General features: G+C 48.2%; 1 protein-coding gene across 1 annotated transcript in view; it reads left to right on the top strand.

Moving 5' to 3' along the window:
- The window catches only part of INSC (INSC spindle orientation adaptor protein), a 168,075-nt gene that overhangs the window by 110,825 nt on the left and 37,223 nt on the right, over positions 1–20,027 (top strand). The window contains exons 8-9 of the mRNA XM_047776215.1: positions 4,855–5,026; positions 10,786–10,964. Of these exons, the coding sequence (XP_047632171.1) occupies positions 4,855–5,026; positions 10,786–10,964 (351 nt within the window). The remainder of the gene's footprint in view (positions 1–4,854; positions 5,027–10,785; positions 10,965–20,027) is intronic.

The following is a 20,027-nucleotide window of genomic DNA, read 5'->3' as shown; positions in this document are numbered from 1 at the left end:
CAGCACAAGGTAAGTGTGACTCTTGAGCCTCTGGGTGTTCCGATGTTCAGGAATTGGTTTAGGCAATTGGAAGCCCAGAGACCAGTGGGGTGGGAATGGGGGTGCTTTGAGGCCTCCCCCTGTCATGGGCTGGGCTGGGTTGGAGTTGCTGAGATGGTGATGGATACAGAGATCAGCTTTAGCTGCTGGGCAGCTTGCTGGCAGGAGGCTAAGTGACGGGTTGGTAACATCAGAGTCAAAGGCCTGAGAAATTGGCCCCCATGACAATCCACCAAGTAGAAAAATGAAAAAAATTCATAAACAGGAATTCATAGGAGAGGGAATTCAAATGGCAAAAATTGAAACCAGAACCATATCCAATCAAAGCAAAACAGAAATATACAAAAACACTCTTAGCGTCCTTATAGTGAGTGGAGACATGCCGATTAAAATAAAAATTTACATGCTGATCAAAATGGCAAGAATTTAAAATTTTACGGCACCACATGTTGGCAAGAATATGGTGTTAAGTGAGTTTCTACATTGCTGATGGGAATCTAAATTGCTACAACTGTTTTGCAAAACAGTTTGGCAACATCAGCAGCACTGAAGGTGTGCAAACCCTCTAAGCTCATAATTCCACTCCTCGGCTGAGACCCCAAGAGAAACCAGCATGTGCGCCCAAGAAAACATTTAGAAGAATATTTATAGCAGTGCAGGATATTACAGCAAAAACTGGGAAATGACTCAAATGTCCATCGGCGGGAGAATGCATACACGAATTACAGCCGATTTCTACAGTGAAATACCACACAGCAGTGAAAATAAATGGCCCTCAGCCACATGTAACAGCAGGGAAGAGTTTCCCTAACTTGATGCTGGCTGGGGAAAAAAAGCATATTGCTGTACCCAGTATGATCCCATTTATGTCAAGTTCAAAACCTTGTAAAACTAAACAATGTATACGTGCAATACATCTTTCAAGAAAGCAAGGGAATAATAAGCACAAAATTCAGGGTAGAGGCTCCTCCAGCAGAAAAAAGGCAGAGGTACGAGATCAAGAATGGTGTACAGGAGCTCCCTGATTTTATGTTCATTCCTAGTATTAGAATTTCTGGATGTACGTATATACATACAGATGTTCATTTTATTATTTTTGATACCATGTAAATTTGCTGTCTATATATATATATATATATATTATTTTTTTTTCACTTTTGGCTACCCCACAGCATATAGAGTTCTCAGGCCAGGACTTGGATCTGAGCCACAGTTGCAACCTAAACCACAGCTGCAGCAGTGCTAGATCCTTAACTCACTGTGCTGGGCTGGGGATCAAACCCGCCTCCCAGCATTCCCGAGATGCCCCACGTGGGAACTCCTATATATTGTTTTTTTTGAAGGGATGATATATTTCATAATTAATAATGGTCAGAAGAGATCTGGAGCAGCTAAAACAAATTAGCAGGAAAGCCAGACAGTTGGCAGTTGCATTGACAGGACACATCAGGCAGGGGTCAGGATCACTTTCCTGGAGTCAGGCATCTGTGGAATCCATGTTCCCAAGACAGTTTTTCTTTGAAGCAGCCCCTACTTATATATAGTGGTCTGTGCTCACAGTATTCCCTCCTTCAGCAATGCCCTTTATTTTGACTTGTCTAAAGTGTATCCTCGAGTCTTCAGTCAAGTTCTCCTTTCTTGCATTTATTCCTCTTTACTGAAAGCCTACTACGTGCGAGGCCTGGAGCAGCCACAGGTGCAGAGGCTGTGGTCCCCAGGCTTGCAGAGCTCCTGGGGTAGGTGGAGGATGGTGGCCAGAGACACACAGACAGATGAAGGTGCAGAGTGTCACATCCCAGGGGCGCTTCTCCAAATTGCTGGTGCATAAAGTGGGTGTGGACCTTGTGAAAAAGCAGATTCTAGGCCTCCCCAGACGGTACGGTTGAAGAGTCTGGGTGGAGCCCAGGAATGTGCTTGGAATACACTCTCAGTGAATTTTTTTTTTTTTTTGTCTTTTTGTCTTTTCTAGGGCTGCACCCATGGCATATGGAGGTTCCCAGGCTAGGGGTCCAATCAGAGCTGTAGCTGACAGCCTACGCCAGAGCCACAGCAACACGGGATCCGAGCTACATCTGTGACCTACACCACAGCTCACAGCAACGCTGGATCCTTAATCTGCTGAGCGAGGCCAGGGATCGAACCTGCAACTTCATGGTTCCTAGTCGGATTTGTTAACCACTGCGCCACGATGGGAGCTTTCAGTGAATTTGGTGCTGCTGGTCTGCAGACACCACTTGGAGAAACAGGGCCATTCAGTGTGATAAATACTGTGATGGCAGCATTCATGCTTGGGTGTCCCAGGAGGGCCCTCTTGCCCAGCTGGGGTGTGGGCATTAAATCAGAGTGGCTTCCAGGAAGTGGCATCCTCACCAGAAGTCATGTTGTGTGACGGTCATTTGTGGTCGAGTCACTTGCCCTGCCCCTCTGCTGCAGCGCGAGGCCTGGCACTCAGCCCACGCTCAGGGAGATTGTGCCTAGCGGGTTTGCAGTGTGGCAGTCTGGGCTGGGGAGCAGGCCTGGTGTGCAGGCCCTCGGGGACCATCAACCCCTTGGCCTCTCTGGTGCCTTTGGATTGGCCCGTCCCTCAGCAGGTGTTGGATATTGGCTTTGGGTCTGATGCATATTCCCAACTGGGTCGGGGAAGCAACTCCATCTGCACCCAAGATGAAATTAAGGAGCTGGATTGACTGAGACATTCCCCCCCACATGGGGGATGCTGGAGCTCCTTAGCTACAGCTCTGGGTGGTGCTGGAAGGAGGAGGGCTCGAACCAGACAGGCCTAAGAGGTTCCTTAGGTTGGCAGTGACAGGACTGCTTCCTGTTTCTAGGCCCAGAGAATGCTCCCCCCGTCCCGCCCCGCATCTTGCCCCCACCTGGTCTCTCACCCCCTATCCTCCATCCCCCAGTCCATCCCCAGCTGAGGCGCCCCTCCAAGGGCCTGGTAGTCAAACACCTGCAGGAACTCCTGCGGGGGCTGCCTGGCTGCTGTTTGCTCTCATTTTTTAAGCACATCCAGGTAAGTTTTATTGCGGACAGTTCCCTGGGCTCCTGTTTCCACATTTGTCTCTTTTGCGTCTGCGATTGCCAAGGGCTTTCACAGCTAATGGACCTTACAGCTCCCAAGAGCATTTAAGGGAGGCCTGGGACTTGGTGAAGGTAATTAGTCAAACCAGATGCAGCCTCTGGAGAGCTCTGAAAGCTGAGTGGCAGGAAGTAATGGGGTAGGGTTAGGAGCCTGGGCCCGGCAGGTGTGGGAGCAGTGGCTCAGGCCTCTCACCTCAACTCACCTCACCTCACCTCACCCTGGTTCTTACCTGGCCTCATCCCTCCCCATCCTGACCTCTAACAAGGGAAGGTCTCCCTGGCCCTTGGTGGCAGGTTCTCAGGCAGGTGGGTGTCCTGGAGCATCTGAGGGGCTGCAGGAGCAGTGCTGAGCTGATCTTGACAAGTTACTGCCCCTTTTTCTCAGAACAAGTCTCCCCTGCTCAGCCCTTTGCTAGGGGCTGGGATCCGAGCTCAGGTGTCATGTTGCAGAAGGCAGTGCGATGCTTCTTCAAAACCACAGGCTTTGACGTTAGACCCAAACCAACTACGTGTGTGTGTGTGTGTCTGTGTGTGTGTGTGTGTGTTTGGGACTGCACCTGTGGCATATGGAAGTTCCCAGGCTAAGGGTTGAATCAGAGCTGTAGCTGCCGGCCTACATCTGTGTGTGTGTGTGTGTGTTTGGGACTGCACCTGTGGCATATGGAAGTTCCCAGGCTAAGGGTTGAATCAGAGCTGTAGCTGCCGGCCTACACCACAGCCATAGCCAACACGGGATCTGAGCCGCATCTGCGACCTACACCACAGCTCACGGCAATGCCGGATCCTTAACCCACTGAGCGAGGCCAGGGATCAAACCCGTGTCCTCATGGATACTAGTTGGGTTCATAACCACTGAGCCACACTGGGAACTCCCCCAAACCAACTACTTTTGAAGTCTGTGTTCTGGGGTAAGTCAATGAACCTTTCTGTGTCTCAGTTTCTTCATCTGTAAATTGAAGATAATAACACTGACCTCAGAAGGCTATTTTAAGGGTGAATGATATAATAGCATACATACTGTATAGAATAGCACGGACCTCAGAGGCTATTATAAGGATCAATGATGTCACAACACATGCACTTTGGTGCTGGCATCTATTAAGTGCTCAATAAGCAGAAGCTGTTATGCCAAGAGCAGGTCTGGCTAGGGCAGACCTGGGAAGCTGGAGTCTTTATCTGTCATTTAGGTCCCACTGTGCCCAGGCTTGTTTCTCTTTGGTGGGGCTGAGAGAGCAGGGCCTCCAGGAAATCCCCTCTCTCTGTTGGGGGCAAGGTGGGGGGACGGTGGAGGACAAGATGGGAAGGAAAGATGTTGAGCTGAGCTTGCTCCTGACCCAGGAAGTGGGGAGGGGAGCAGCACTTGTTAAGCATCTCTTCTGGATCCAGCCTCACCTGCCTCAGCTCTTTAATTCCTAACACCTTGTTGGCGGATGAGGAAACAAAGCTCAGAGAGGCTGAGTAACCAGTGTGAGAGAGAGGGAGCTGGGATGGGAGCTTAGGGATGTGAGACTGAGTGACTGTTTTTTTTCCACTGCAATGCCCTGTGGTGAATGCCTTGGCCTGGCCCCTGGTGTCTGCTACCTAAGAAGCCCATGGGAAGTCACGGATCTCTTTGGAGCTGGAGGATAGGCCCCCAGAGTCGCTGGGGATCCAGGCTGGGCTGTGGAGGGGGCTTGAGTCTGTCTCATTACTGCCATGATGCGCAAGGCTGCGCCTTTTCTCCGTCTCCAGGTGGACGGCGTTCTGTGCTTGGCGGATATCCTGACCGACGACAGTCACTCAGAGGCCACGCGGGCTGAGGCTGCGGCCGTGGTAGCCCAGGTCACCTCCCCACACCTGCCCTTCACCCAGCATCTCAGCAGCTTCCTGGAGAGCATGGAGGAGATCGTGACAGCCCTCGTTAGTGAGTCCTCTGGGGCAGGGTTGCCAGCAGGGAGGGGGATTTTTGGGTGAGGGGCCTTGTCACAGTTGTTTTCAGGAAGGGACAGGAGGGGCTCCTGCCCCCCTACTGCTCCCCACATGTCTCCTGAACAGAGATCACTCTAGCTGAAACCCCACCATGAAAGCATCAGAGTCAGGCTTTAAAGAGCTCTGTTGTCATCCATTAAAATGCTTGCAGCCCTCGGAGAAGCTCCTTGCATTGAGGTTGGATTGGGCTTAATTGGTCTTTCAGAACAGGGACGAGGACAAGCCCCAGGGAAGAGTGGGGCCTCCACTGTTGAGATTCGGTTCCTTGGCCAGAGAGACTGTGATGAGCTTGGTTCCTGACATCTCAGTATTTTTACCCAGTGAATGCGGCAGCAATGACTGGGGCCAGTGGCTTCTCAGAGAGCAGCCATTCACCATTACCTGCTGCCTGCAACCCCGCCACTGGCATCGCTTCCTGGGGCCCTGAGAACTTTGACTCTTGTAGGGTCCCCTGTTCAGACATGTGCACTCCTGGAAGGAGAACCACAGCCCAGTATCTAGAATATTCTCTTCCTCCTGTTTCCCTTTGCAAAACCGCCAAGTAGAATGACTTGCCTGGAGAGAGTTCCCGTCGTGGCTCAGTGGTTAACAAATCCAACTAGGAGCCATGAGGTTGCGGGTTCGATCCCTGGCCTTGCTCAGTGGGTTGAGGGTCCGGCGTTGCCGTGAGCTGTGGTGTAGGTTGTAGATGCAGCTCGGGTCCCACGTGGCTGTGGCTGTGGCTGTGGCATAGGCCAGCGGCTACAGCTCTGATTAGACCCCTAGCCTGGGAACCTCCATATGTTGCAGGAGCGGCCCAAGAAATGGCAAAAATACAAAACAAAACAAAACAAAACAAAAAGAATGACTTGCCTGGATAACAGTCCTCAGAAAGCTTGTTTTGCAAACCACATCCTTTTTTTTTTTTTTTTAAATAAGTGCTGGCAATGATCTGTGCTTCTGCTTCAAGCCCTATCTTCTATCACTGCCTCTATATCTATATCTTATTGAAACTGAGTGAAAATTGATTTTTTCAGAAATTGTAAGGTTGGCACTTAGAGTTACCCACACCAGGATTGGGAATATCTGAAATAACACAAATTTAGGAACAGCCTGTGACAGTGAACTTGGAGTCAGGACACTGGGGCTTGGATTTTTGTCTTGGATTCATTCCTTCAACAAGTAGCAGCAGCACTGTCGCAGACACTGTGTGAGCATCTGCTATTCACTTGCCACATCCTGTTACAAAGCTCACTTTACAATTTTCCTCCTGTATGAAACAAGGGGTTGGGACCTGTTTCTCTCAAGGCTCCTTCTAGCTTTAGAATTTTCAGATCTGTGAGTACTTGCACTTAGGGGGGGGGGTCTGTAAAGTTGACTTTATGGCTGATTCTAGTTCCTGGGGCTGTGGCACCCACAGGCTAGGCTGTGAGAAATCAACTTGTCAACATGCACATTTATTCCATGTTGAGAAAACACAGAAGCCGGTGGTGGAAAGTCTTGGCTGGAGGGAACTCAAGAGACCATAAAGTTTAATGCCTTTTCTGTAAGAGAAGAAACCGAGGCCCAGAGGAGTGGAGGAACTTTCTCAAGTCCACAAAACAGTGTTCAGATTCACTTCTGCCAGGAGTGTGGTGCTCCGTCAGGAGACATAAGAGCATGGAAGAGCCCAGATGGAAGGAGAAAATAAGGAGAGTTGAGTCTTGTATTGAGTTCCAAAGCATGCGTGGGAGTTCCCTTTGTGGCACAGAGGAAACAATCCAACTAGTTTCCATGAGGATGAGGGTTCCATCCCTGGCCTCGCTTAGTGGGTTAAGGATCTGGTGTTGCCGTGAGCTGTGGTGTAGGTTGCAGACGCAACTCAGATTCCACATGGCTATGGCTATGGGTATGGTGTAGGCTGGTGGCTGTAGCTCTGATTCGACGCCTAGCCTGGGAACTTCCATATGCAGTGGGTGCGGCCCTGAAAAACAAACAAAACAAAAAAGCATGTCCCTGATACACTCTAGTCCAGTGTTGCCAAGTAGGAAAGCCCAATTTAAAAAATAAAAAAGGCAAAAGTCCTAAGTTTTATAGGAAATCTCCCAGTTTATAAATAATAGTAAATAATGCATAAAAACATATATATTCCAAACGACCTTTCATGATTGGCACATGTCCAATCATACTTCTTTGCCTGGGCTGGATTTCTCCCCGGAGAAGAAGAATCTGCCTGTTTCTTTCACCCTGAGGAAGATGCATCCTGGCATCTGCTCTGAGAGTCAGCAGATGGGATCTATCTTCTGGGCAGGAAGCCAGAACTCTGTTCTTTGGTGGGAAATAGTCCTCCAATTTCTTGCCATTCCCTGGAAACATTTATAAATGAGTCACTGGAATCCTCAATTTAATTTTCCTAACACATCCCAGGTGACTCAGACTGTAGTTCAAATAAATGTGCATCAAAATTAAAAGGCACTTAGATGGGTGTGTTAATAATTGCTGTGGCGGTAGCCGTGGTGACTGTGTAAGGATGAGGGTGGCTGTTTAGACCTAGAAGAACCCTTGCAGCAAAGTTGGCTGTGAGTTGTGTGGTCTCACCTCAAATCCTAGACCTCAGGAGGTGGCCTGGTAGGGATTGGCTGGCCCTAGTGGTTCCTCAAAAAGTAGAGGATAGGGAGTTCCCGTCGTGGCACAGCAGAAATGAATCGACTAGGAACCATGAGGTTGCGGGTTCGATCCCTGGCCTCGCTGAGTGGGTTAAGGCTCTGGTGTTGCTGTGAGCTGGGGTGTAGGCCAGCAGCTATAGCTCCGATGGGACCCCTAGCCTGGGAACCTCCATAGGCTGAAGGTACAGCCCTAAAAAAAAAAAAAAAAAAAAAAATCAGAGGATAAAGCACTGCTTGGAAAGTGAGGATCATAGGGTTCTTAATTCATTGGCTCATCTGCTGCCCCAGCCCTGCGTGGGCTTGAGGTCATACCTGGGCTTGGGAGCAGCACTGCCCAGAGGTGGGCATTGCCTTCCTGATTGAAGTGATATTATATCTGTAGGAGCATCTCTGGGAATGAGGTAAAGAGGCCTAGAGAGAGGAGGCAGCCTGGAATGGAGAAAGAATGGGAACTTTGGAGTCAGTCAAGTTAGACTTGGATTTGATTCCAGGCCCCCCAGATTACCATTGCTCCTCAGTTTCACAATTTTGGGAAAATCATTTAACATTTGAACCCTCAGCTCCTTCATCTATAAAGCTGTGATAAAAAATGGGGTTGTCGTGAGGGTGGAATGACTGGATGAGGTAAAGAAAGTACAGCAGTAGGAGTTCCCATTGTGGCTCAATGGGTTATGAACCCGGCTAGTATCCATGAGGATGTGGGTTTGATTCCTGGCCTTGCTCAGTGGGTTAAGGATCTGACATTGCTTTGAGCTGTCAGATGCAGGCAGCTGCAGCTCCAATTTGACCCCTAGCTTGGGAACTTCCATTTAGGGTCACAGTGTGACCCTAAAAAAAGCCAAAAAAAAAAAAAAAAGATACGGCGGTGGCACAGAGTAAGCAGCTGATCAGTGGTAGCAGCTGCTGCTACCACCGGCATCTCTGAGTCTCAGCTTTGGTGTCTAAAGGGAGGCAACTATTTTCTGCTCAAGGGGGCTCAGAAATTAATGGCCCTGTGCAGGGCCTACTGCGGGGGTTCAACTGATGTAATTTTTCTTTTTCTTTTTTGTCTTTTTAGGGCCACACTGGCAGCATTTGGAAGTTCTAATTGGAGCTGCCTATGCCACTGCCACTGCAATGCCAGATCCAAGCCGTGTCTTCCATCTGTATAGCAAGCTCACGGCAATGCTGGCTCCCTAACCCACTGAGCAGGGCCAAGGATCAGACCTGCGTCCTCATGGATCCCTTGTTACCACTGAGCCACAATGAGATCTCTGATGCTTCTTTCCTTATAAGCAGGGACCAGAAACTGTATTCACTGGAAGGTGCCAAGAGGGGCCCTTTTGAATATCAGAATCGGGATGTAGACTCTTTGGAAGCAAGAACTAGAGATCAGGAGAGAACACAGCTCAATCCTGCCCCAGAAACTTTCTTTCTGTCTTGCGGCTATGTTCTTGAATTGTGGCTTCTCTTCAGGTATTCCCACAGCGCTGCCATCAGTAGGAGGGGGCCAGGACTCAGGAAGCACCTTGATTAGTGGTCAGGTTGGAGCTGAGGGTCCGAAGTCAGGTGTATTGGGATGGGTGGGCAGCACCTTTGACCCTTTAATGCCTTCTCTGAGGCAGAATCCTTTCTGGGTCACATGGAGCCCATGGGAGAATGTATTAGATGGGGGAGGGATGCAGGGGTTGGGGGGTGGTCCTCTCCTCCTCAGAGACCCTCGGTACATTACAGATGACAAGTGGGGGAATGTGACAAGGATTGGTTTTGGCCACTAGGATCAGAGAGAGATCCTGACATTCAGGGGCTTGGTGTAGGCCTTTTCTATAGTCAGATGACCCTTATCTTGGGACTAAAAGGAAATCCTGATGCTTTGCTGATAGCAGCTGGAGAGGTAGAGTCTTTATATTTTAACGTCAGCCTCTTTCTCAAGGCGAATTCAGCCGCAGTTTCTAGCATATGTTACTGGAGGCACACATGGATGAGGAGCTCTTTCCTGCCTCAGGGCCTTTGTATAAGCTGTTTTTTGGGCTTGGGACAAGCTCTTCCCCCAGACATTCTCACCATTACTTAATTTTCTCCCTAAGCTCTCAGCTGTAAAGTCATCTTCTTAGGGACCTTCCTTACGCACCCAGTGAGGCTCTAGTTATTCTCCATTTTTGTACTAGTTTATTTTCTTCCTCACATGTATTAGAATTCATAGTTGTTTATATTACTTTTTTTTTTCTTTTTGGTAAAACCCTCAGCATGTGGAAGTTCCCAGGCCAGGGATTGAACCTGCACCACTGCAATAACCAGAGCTGCTGCAGTGACAATGCCAGATCCTTAACCTGCTGAGCCACAAGGAAACTCCTATATTAACTTTTTATTATTTTATTTTCTTATTTTATGATTTTTATTTTTTCCATTATAGTTGATTTGCAGTGTTCTGTCAATTCCTACGGTACAGCAAAGTGACCCAATCATATATAGAAACATACATTCTTTTTCTCACATTATCCTCCATCAAGTGCCTTCCAAGTGACTGGATATAGTTCCCTGTGCAATACAGCAGGATATCATTGCTTATGCACTCCACATGCAATAGTTTGCATCTATTAACCCCAGACTCCCAGTCCATCCCACTCCCTCCCCCTCCCCCTTGGCAACCACAAGTCTGTTCTCCAAGTCCATGAGTTTCTTTCAGTGGAAGGGTTCATTTGTGCCATATATTAGGTTCCAGATATAAGTGATATCATATGGTATTTGTCTTTCTCTTTCTTGCCCACTACTAGGAGATGTAAGCTAACAGGGCAAAGACCTGGTCTATTTAATTCTCCAGCCCATCAGAAGACTGCAGGGGCCTGGTTCATGGTGTTCACTCAGTAAATACCTGTTGGATGAAGCAGGGATTAGGACTCACACATCAGGTTTCAGATGCCAGCCCTGTGGACAGATACACTTCCCTCTCCAGTAACCACTTTCTTTGTCTGTAAAGTGAGAATTATAACACCTGCCCAAATTTCCTTCCAGACCTCTTGTGGGAACCAAATGAGGTAACTGATAGGAAAGTGCTTGGCAGTGAAGCTGTTTCTTCCTCCTCACCACACAGAACTGTGCCAAGAGGCCTCATCTGGGGAAGTCTTCCTGCTGGCCTCTGCGGCCCTTGCCAACATCACCTTCTTGGACACGATGGCCTGTGAGATGCTCCTGCAGCTGAATGCCATCCGCATCCTCCTGGAGGCCTGCAGTGACAAGCAGAGAGTAGATACGCCTTATACCCGGGACCAGGTGAGCCCTTGGGGGGACCAGGCCCAGAACCTACAAGTGTGGAGACGGAGGGCAGGAGGCCACGGCTTAGGTTCTGGGGGTGCAGTGTGGCCTGTAGCACACCTGGGACCTGTTGGTCGTTTGGAGGGAAGGTAAAGGAATAAGTTCTCAGCCTACCTTGTTGCCCTTGGAGCATCTCCACCAGCCTGCTCTCCACTCCCTTTACCCATCCCAACCACTAGAGGGCCTTTCTCCATCTCCATCAGGACCTGTCCATCCTGGGAGGCAGAAGGGCACCATGGGAAAGTCTTTGGTCCTCCTCCAAAAGTCTATGTCCAGCGCCTGCCTGTCGGATGTTGTACCTGCAGTGAATTTCTTCCTTTCTTGGCATCTGTGAAACAGAGGCTTGGAGCAGAGCCTTGATCCTGGGCCTCAACTCCTGTATGCGTCTCAATCTTTTGTGTATTGCTGCTCCATGTAAAGTTTTGTAGCAGGGGGAAAGGACTTTACTACTATACGTGTTTGAAAACACTGAATGAGGGGATTTTCAAGGGCCTTTGAGCTCTGAGGTTGTAGAATTCTCTCCTGTTCCACCTCTGCTGTACTCAGCCTCACATTTCCCTAGCAGAGGTGGGAGTGAGTGGATCAGGCGGGTTTTAGTTCTTTGCAAATTCCACCAGGTACCTGAGCATTGTGTTAGATGATCCCCTAACCTCCCACCCAGGTCAACCCTGTCTTCATCTTGGGCCCCCAGCCCCACCTGTTTCTTCCAGCCTCGATACCCAGTCTGAGATGCCACAGCTCGACATGCCAGCTGCTACCCCAGCAACCTCAGGAAGCCTTCCCGATGGCTCCAGCCCCCTGGGGTCCTCCTTTTCTTAGAGGCCACACCTCAGAATGCAGGGTTTGACTTTTCTAGTGACATTTATTTCTTTCCAGTTATTTCATGTCAGTTTATCCCTCTGAGGCCATGACTCATGTCCTATATTTCCCCTGGATTTCTTCAGCTCTAGCCCAGAGCTGCCATCCTTGGTAAAATTCTCTAATTTCTTATTTAGGGAAGAAGAAGGGTAGCACTTCATCCATTCTTTTTTGTCTTTAGAATCACCTGTGGAAGGGCAGCCAACCATAGAAACTCCCTTTCAGAGAGAATTTCTAATGTATAAGCATTTGCGTATGAGGGTTCTACTCATACCCTGGTGATATCTACCCCATTTTACAGATAAGCATATTGAGACTCAGGAGACTATTCCCCAAGTTACACATTGACAAGTAGCTAGCCAGCCTTAAATCCTGGCCTGACATAGACCTTGGTCTTGGACTCTTGAATGAAGAGAAGGTAGCAGAGCTGTAGGATCAGAGAGACTGAGTGTCGATCTTGTCTGGGGCCCTTTATTAACCGGGTGACTTTGGGCAAGTCACAGCCTCTTGAATGTTGGTTTTCTCATCTATGAATTAGGTCTGCCTTGCAGGGTCATTGGGCCGGTGAGTGAGATGATATGTGTAAAGCACTGGATACAATACTTTGTTCCTACTAAGTCCTTAATAAGGGATGTATATCCTTATTTTTCAAGCTTGATGTTCCAAGGAAAAGCACAGATAATGAATTATCCAAAATCTTCAACTTGGCCTTCCAAGCCATGATATAGTTCCAGACTTCGTTTCCAGTTTTATCTCTCACTTCTTAGAGTTGGATGAGTTCCACAGAGGCAAGGAATGACAGTACTAACAGATGACAAGTGGTGGCCCATGGGGCTGGTCTTGGCCACTTGGCTTCGAATGAGCCTGGCCCTTTGCAGCCACCATCCTTGGCCGTGAGGAAGGAGCTGGAGGGCTCACTCTGCATGATCCATTTTGTTCCTCCTTCTCTCTTTTTTAGCTCGATGCCTCCAATTGCTGGGTCTCTCCAATTTTAGGTCCCTTTCCCTTCAAGTGCCCCTCCTGTAGCCAACTCTGGTCATTTCATACAAGATCCAGCAGAGAGGCAATAAGAACAGGCAATCGGGGGTCAGATGACATGGGTTCAAAGCTTCTCTGCTGTATGATCATGTGACTTTGGGCAATTGATTCCAAGCCTTACTTTTCTCATCTGTGAATGGGGTTGAATAGTATGTACTTCACCTAGATAAAGTAAGAATTGAATACACTAATGAATACAAACTCTTGGTAAAGTTCCTGGCACATGGGAACAATTAAATAGATGGGAGCCACTCTCAATGTTATTGCTATTGGCCTTTGAATGTGTGGTACTCAGCCCTGGATGGGGAGCCTTCAGAGGGGACTTTCCTTATCTGTAAAGTGGGATGGTCTTGTCTAGCAGAGATGTCCCACGGCTCTAAGTGCCAAGACCCCTCTCATGAAGAGTAACTGGTTCCCCTCTAGAAACCTCATTGATTCCAAGGAAGGAGGGGCCTCGGGATGGGGAGAGAATGTAGGCAAGCTCTAGGCAGAGGGCACTTCTTTCTGGATCTGGAGTCAAGTGTTTTCCTGTACCCCCCCCTCCATCCCCCCTCGCATCCCCCCACCCCCAGAGCCAGGTTCATCACCCACCATCCTCAGGATGGCTTCACCTTCCGCCCTGACTCAGAGCAGCCACTTAGCTAGGGAAAGTGGACCCATTAACGAAACAAATGGCTTTTTCCCGTGGCAGAGGGAGGATTAAGGTGATCAGAGGGCTCCCTGTAATGAAGACAACGAAGATGAATTAGACTTTGAAGTGCTTACCGCCCCCGAAACACTTAGGAGATTAAATGCCCACGAAGCTTCCGGTAATGCGTCTGCTGGTGACGCCAGTGCTGTGCAGAGCCTCTGGGTCTTGGATCTATATTTGTCCACCTCTCTTTGGACATCTCAGTGGGAACCTCTCCATCATCCCTGCAAGCTGAGTCCACTTAATTTGTCCAGCAGGAGCCTGGATGGCCATGGCTGTTCTGTACCCACTCGGAGCGTGGATGAAGTGAGGGCAGCCTTGCGCCTGGGCTCTTTCACCCCATCGGCTAGTCTGGGGGAGCTGGATGTGGTCAGGCATCCAGAAGCACTCTCTTCCTAATAAGCCATCTATATGGCTTGTGTTTTCTTCCCCAGGAAGTATTTTCTAGGGGTCATGATGCCCAGGGGCTCCAGCTACAGGTGTGTTAATGGGGGGTGGGGAGAAGGGCTGGCTGGCCTTTGCCCTGCCTGCGAGCAGTGACAACCTAGGGCGAAAGGGATGTGGTTATCTTGTCCAATTCACAGCAGAGACTTTCATGGAGTGGGACTTTATGGCCTTTAGAAATTAATTTCTTTCACAGAGGTGAAGGATGCTGGTATTTTCTCTCCCCATGAAGGCATGTTGTCTGCTTGGCATTTTCGAATTCCAGATTTTGTAGCACTTCTGAGATCTCGCTGTGAATACCATTATTCCGAGTCCATTTGCCAGAAGTGCCAGTTATGAGGTATGACAATTTTGACTTACATTGCAAAAGCCCTCTACAATTTGTAAAGCCCCATCATGTACATATATGATCTAGCAGAAATAGTACAGGCTTTGGGTTCAGACAGACCTGAGTTGAAGTCCTGATTCCATTTCCTAGCTGTGTGACCTTAGACGAATTGCTTCACCTCTCTGAGCCCCAAAACCCTCATCTGTATTTCCTTCTTCCTTGTGTCTCAATAATAATTAGATAGCATAATGCTTGTAAAATAGTTTAAAACTCTCAACTGAAAAAAATGTACAGCCTAAGAATTGAGAGTTATGTTTTATTCAGCAGACAAAACTGAGGATTAAACCTGAGACACAGCATCTCAGAGAAGTCTGAGAGACTGCTCTGAAGAGGATAGAGAGGAGACAGGATATATAGGAATTTTTGACCAGGTAATCACATCAAAAGATTACTGTTAAAGAAAACCAGGTAACTCACATTAAGGAATTTAGTGCCTTTTCAAGTACGAGAAGATGCAAATATCTGGGCCCCTTGAAATCATTCTTTTCTTTCTTTTTCTTTTCTTTTTTTTTGTGTCTTTTTGCCTTTTCTAGGAGGTTCCCAGGCTAGGGGTCGAATTGGAGCTGTAGCCGCCGGCCTACGCCATAGCCACAGCAATGTGGGATCCGAGCTGCGTCTGCGACCTACACCACAGCTCAAGACAACGCTGGATCCTTAACCCACTGAGCAAGGCCAGGGATCGAACCCGCAACCTCATGGTTCCTAGTTGGATTCATTAACCACTGAGCCACAATGGGAACTCCCTGAAGTCATTCTTTTGATATGCACCTTCGCCCTCTGGGGCCAGTATCTTGTGCTTTCTCATTCTTAGTCTCTTCAAGGTGCACAGTGTGGGTGGGGCTGCAGTGACTGATGGCTTGATGGCAGGCATACTGTTTTTATCCTGAGTTCCCTCAGGGCTCACCATTGGCCAGGTTGTAATGTGATGATGGCTTGATGGCTGCAACATCCCCTGTTTACTGATATGGCAGGCACTGTTCTTTTCATTGACAGAACCAAAGTGGATACTCAAGAATGAATGGGCCAGGGATCTCTTGATAGATCCAGGGACTTGGATGGGTTCAGACAGGGACTGGGCAGAAAGGTAGGGCCAGGAAATGTGGTTAATGTGGTGATGAGTGCAGTGTGGTATTTCAATCTGTGTGTATTTCAATCAGTGTGGTCATTTCAATCTGTGTGTGGGTTTCTGCAGATTGTAGTATGTGTATGTGGGGAGGGGGTTGGGGGGACCATAAGCCACTTAAAGGAGTGAAGTTCATTTGCATATGAATAGATATATGCATATCTACCCTTCTGGAGAGGCTAGGAAGAAGCCAGGATCTCTGGCCAAGTCCTGATCTGCTCCAGAAGCCAAGGGAAAACAAAGTCCAGAAAACATCAACTGGCCTTTCTTTTCTTTTCTTTTTTTTTTTTTTTTGTCTTTTTAGGGCTGCACCTGCGGCATATGGAAGTTCCCAGGCTATGAGTCAAATTGGAGCTGCAATTGCCGGCCACAGCCACAGCCACACCAGATCCAAGCCCCGCCTGTGACACACACCACAGTTCACCAGCAATGCTGGATCCTTAACCCACTGATTGAGGCCAGGGATCGAACCTGTAACCTCTTTGTTCCTAGTCAGATTCATTTCCGCTGCTCCACAATGGGAACTCCTCACCATTTCTGATGCTTTCTAATACTGTGAGGCTGATGCCCTAACCTTGATACAATTCCCAGGGAGAGAGTTTTGGCTTCGTTCACCAACAGCTTGGTACCTACATCTAAGGTACTTCTGTGGTCTCGGTGGCCTTGAAACAGACAATATTAACAGACTGAACTTAGCCAGAACACACACTGGGACTTGAACCTCCATGCCAGGACTCGAACCCAGCCTAAACCCAGATTGGAGCTTGAACCCATGGTTTTAAATTAGAATCACTCACCCTATCTCTGAACTCACTGAGGTTCAGGTTCTTAATGCCTCTGTGCAGAAAGAATTCAGCGAGAGACAGTGATAGGCAAGAAACAGATTTATTAGGATAGGATGCTTGTGAGATATGCAAGCGGGCAGGCAAGGAACCTCTGTCAGAGGATCTGGTGGGCCACAGTTTTATCATCCAAAGGAATCGGGGTGGGAAAAGATAACCTCTTCCTTTCTGGGAGTAATAGCTCCTCCTTGGTGTCCCATAAGGTGGTTATTCAAAACAACAGAAGGGTGGTCCTCAAACTCCTGCCCTTGGTCTGAATCTGAACGCAGGCCTTGTCCCATTCCCCTCCCCACGACCTGGGGCAATTCTCGCACGTCCACTAGTCAGGCAAATCTGCCTTGTTCTGATGGCTTTTTGGAGCAATTCATTCACTTACAGTGATCTCCCAAAGTCCCCTAGATTTCCCCCTTTCTCTCCGATCCTTTCTTGGGACTTCTACAACTACCTGTGCCTACCCCATCCCTATCAGCCCTCTCCAAAGCCCAGAGCTCAGCCCTCCATTCTTGCCCCTTCCAGAGCGAGAAGGGAAAGCTGGGCCTGTCCATGAGAAGACCCAGGTACCAGAGGACGGGAGCAATATCTGTCTTGGGGCTCGGGCAGGTGCCGTCTAGGTCTCCACACCTGTCTGGTTCTCTCAGCTCCTGACCACGTCCATCAGAGGGAGGAAGAGGCTCCCCCAGAGAGGATGGGAGGAGAGGACAGGGCCTTCTCCTGGACCCCTTGCCTCTCTGGCCTTGGGGAAGCAAGTGTGTTCAAAGAGACCACACCCTCCATCTCTCAGACCCCTCCATCCTTCAGCCCCATGTCCTTGTCCATTCTCTCGGCTGTCTGACAGGGAGATGGTGTGAAGGGAAGAGGGCAGGACAGAGAAGCACTAGGACTTCCCCTAGAGGCCGAAAGGGATTCTGCCATTAACATGGTGCCAGAGCTTTAGAGAATTAACACAGGGAGAGCAGAAATTTACTTTTTTTTTTTTTTGTCTTTTTTGGGCCACACCCACAGCATATGGAGGTTCCAGGCTAGGGGTCGAATCAGAGCTGCAGCTGTTGGCCTTACCCCACAGCCACAGCAACATGAGATCCAAGTTGCGTCTGCGACCTACACCACAGCTCAAAGCAATGCTGGATCCTTAAGCCACTGAGCGAGGCCAGGGATTGAACCTATGTCTTCATGGATACTAGTCAGATTTGTTTCCACTGAGCCACAATGGGAACTCTGATAATAGAACTTTAAACATTCCATGTAGCAATTAAATAAGTACTTCTAATTGTAGTTCCATGAACTCTTGGCCATTTTGCCCTAATGACTGCACGGCATAAAAATAGTCATAACTTTTCATCAAATATTTGTCAGATTTTCTTTCTTTTTTTTGTCTTTTTTTTTTTTTTTGTCTTTTTGCCATTTCTTGGGCTGCTCTCTCGGTATATGGAGGTTCCCAGGCTAGGGGTCTAATCGGACCTGTAGCTGCCAGCCTACGCCACAGCCACATCAACACAGGATCCGAGCTACGTCTGCAACCTACACCACAGCTCATGGCACAGCCAGATCCCTAACCCACTGAGCGAGGCCAGGGATCGAACCCGCAACCTCATGGTTCCTAGTGGGATGTTAACCACTGCGCCACGATGGGAACTCCTTTCAGATTTTCTGACTTTTAAGTTCTATTAGATCAGAGCACCTATCTCTATTTGGGTGTCTCAGGTGTTTCTCACTTGTCTTTTAGGTGATGTGGTCTTCAGGGTTAGTTTATGACAGAGCAAAGGAAAGGGACAGGGGCAGAGTCGGCGTGTGATCAGGGCTGACATTGTTGGAGTTGCGAGACAAACCTGAGATTGGTTTGTGAACAAGTGTTCCTGGAGCCAGCAGCACAGAGTGAGCCTTTTCCTCTACGTATTGCTAATGCCAAAAGGCTTTGCCACCTTCATTCTCAGCACACCAGGGCATTTCTTCTTGAAGCAGTGACATGGAATTACCCCTATAACTCTGGTTCAATTTGCTATTTGCCTCAATGTTCTTAAGGTCTTTGGGAGGCCAGAGGAAAATGATTTTAAAATACCACAGAGGAGTTCCCGTTGTGGCTCAGCAGGTTAAGAACCTGACATAGTATCCGTAAGGATGCAGGTTCGATCCCTGGCCTCGCTCGGTGGGTTAAGGATCCAGGGTTGCTACAAGCTACAGCATAGGTCACAGATATGGCTTGGATCTGTCATTGCTGTGGCTGTGGTGTAGGCCAGCATCTGCAGCTCCAATTCGACCCCAGCCCAAGAACTTCCAGATGCCGCAATGTGGCCATAAAAAGAATTTTTAAAATGCCACAGAAAGTAATGAGCACAAAATTTGTTGCGTTCTCTGCTGGCAGGGGCTCCTCCTGCTCTGAGATCTTGCTTTCCTTTGAGAGGGATCTCACATTAGCTGCCCATCTTGGCAACACTGGGTGTTGCACTGGTTGGTACGTGGCAAAGTCTTTCTAGGCTTGAGTCCTTTCAGGCTCTGAGAGGGGCAAGTTATACTCTTTTTATTTAACAAATGTTCTGGGTGCTTGACGAAGCATGAAGTCATTGACTACTCATAACAGTCTTATGAATTATCTCATTTTTATCTTCTGTAAGTAGGCCACATCATGCGCCTCACTAAGAATTGTCCACCTCCTAATCCCCACAGCCTGTGAATAGGCCACCTTAGCTGGAGAATGGGATACTTTCAGATGTGATTAAGTGAAGGACCTTGGTATGGGGATATTATCCTGGATCATCCATGTGGGCCCAGGGTAACCCCAAGGATTCTTAGAAGAAGGAAGTAGGAGGGTTAGAGCCAGAGAATGAGATGTGACGGAGGAAGCAGTGGTCAGAGCAGTGGGGCGCCGGGAGCCAAGGGCTGTGAATGGCCTCTGGAACCTAGAAAAGGCAAGGACCCAGATTCTCCCCTAAAGTCTCCAGAAGGAAGGAGGGCTCTGTCATCACCTTGATTTTAGCTCCTTAAGACCCATATTAGGACTCTGATCCCTGGAATTGCAAGATAAGATCATGTAGGTTTTTTGAAAAATGTATTTCGTTGAAGTATAGTTGATTTACAGTATTATTTTCTGCTATATGGCAAAATGATTGTTTATATATATATATATAAATTTTTTTTCATATGCTCTTCCATTATGGTTTATTACAGATATCGAATATAGTTCTCTGTGCTGTACTCCAGGACCTAGTTGTTAAAATTGTATAGTTTGAAGGCACTAGGCTTCTGGTAGTGTTTTTTTGTTTGTTTGTTTGTTTGTTTGTTTTTCAATAGCAGAAATAGAAAACCAGGAGTTCTCTTTGTGGCTCAGGGGTTAATGAACCTGACTAGGATCCATGAGGTTGCAGGTTCAATCCCTGGCCTTAGTCAATGGGTCAAGGATCTGGCATTGCTGTGAGCTGTGGTATGGGTCACAGACACAGCTTGGATCCTACATTGCTGTGGTTGTGGCGGAGGCCAGCAGGTGTAGCTCTGATTCAACCCCTAGCCTGGGGACTTCTATATGCCATGAGTGCGGCCCTCAAAAGACCAAAAAAAAAAAAAAAAAAGAGAGAGAAAGAAAAACAAATATGCTTCATTAGCTAAGGCACAGAAGGGTTAAGTAACATGGTCAAGATCAGATGGA

This window comes from Phacochoerus africanus, chromosome 4 (assembly GCF_016906955.1).
Source record: "Phacochoerus africanus isolate WHEZ1 chromosome 4, ROS_Pafr_v1, whole genome shotgun sequence".
NCBI lineage: Eukaryota > Metazoa > Chordata > Mammalia > Artiodactyla > Suidae > Phacochoerus > Phacochoerus africanus.
Note: the sequence above shows the minus strand (reverse complement) of the source record. Positions and strands in the feature narration are given on the sequence as shown.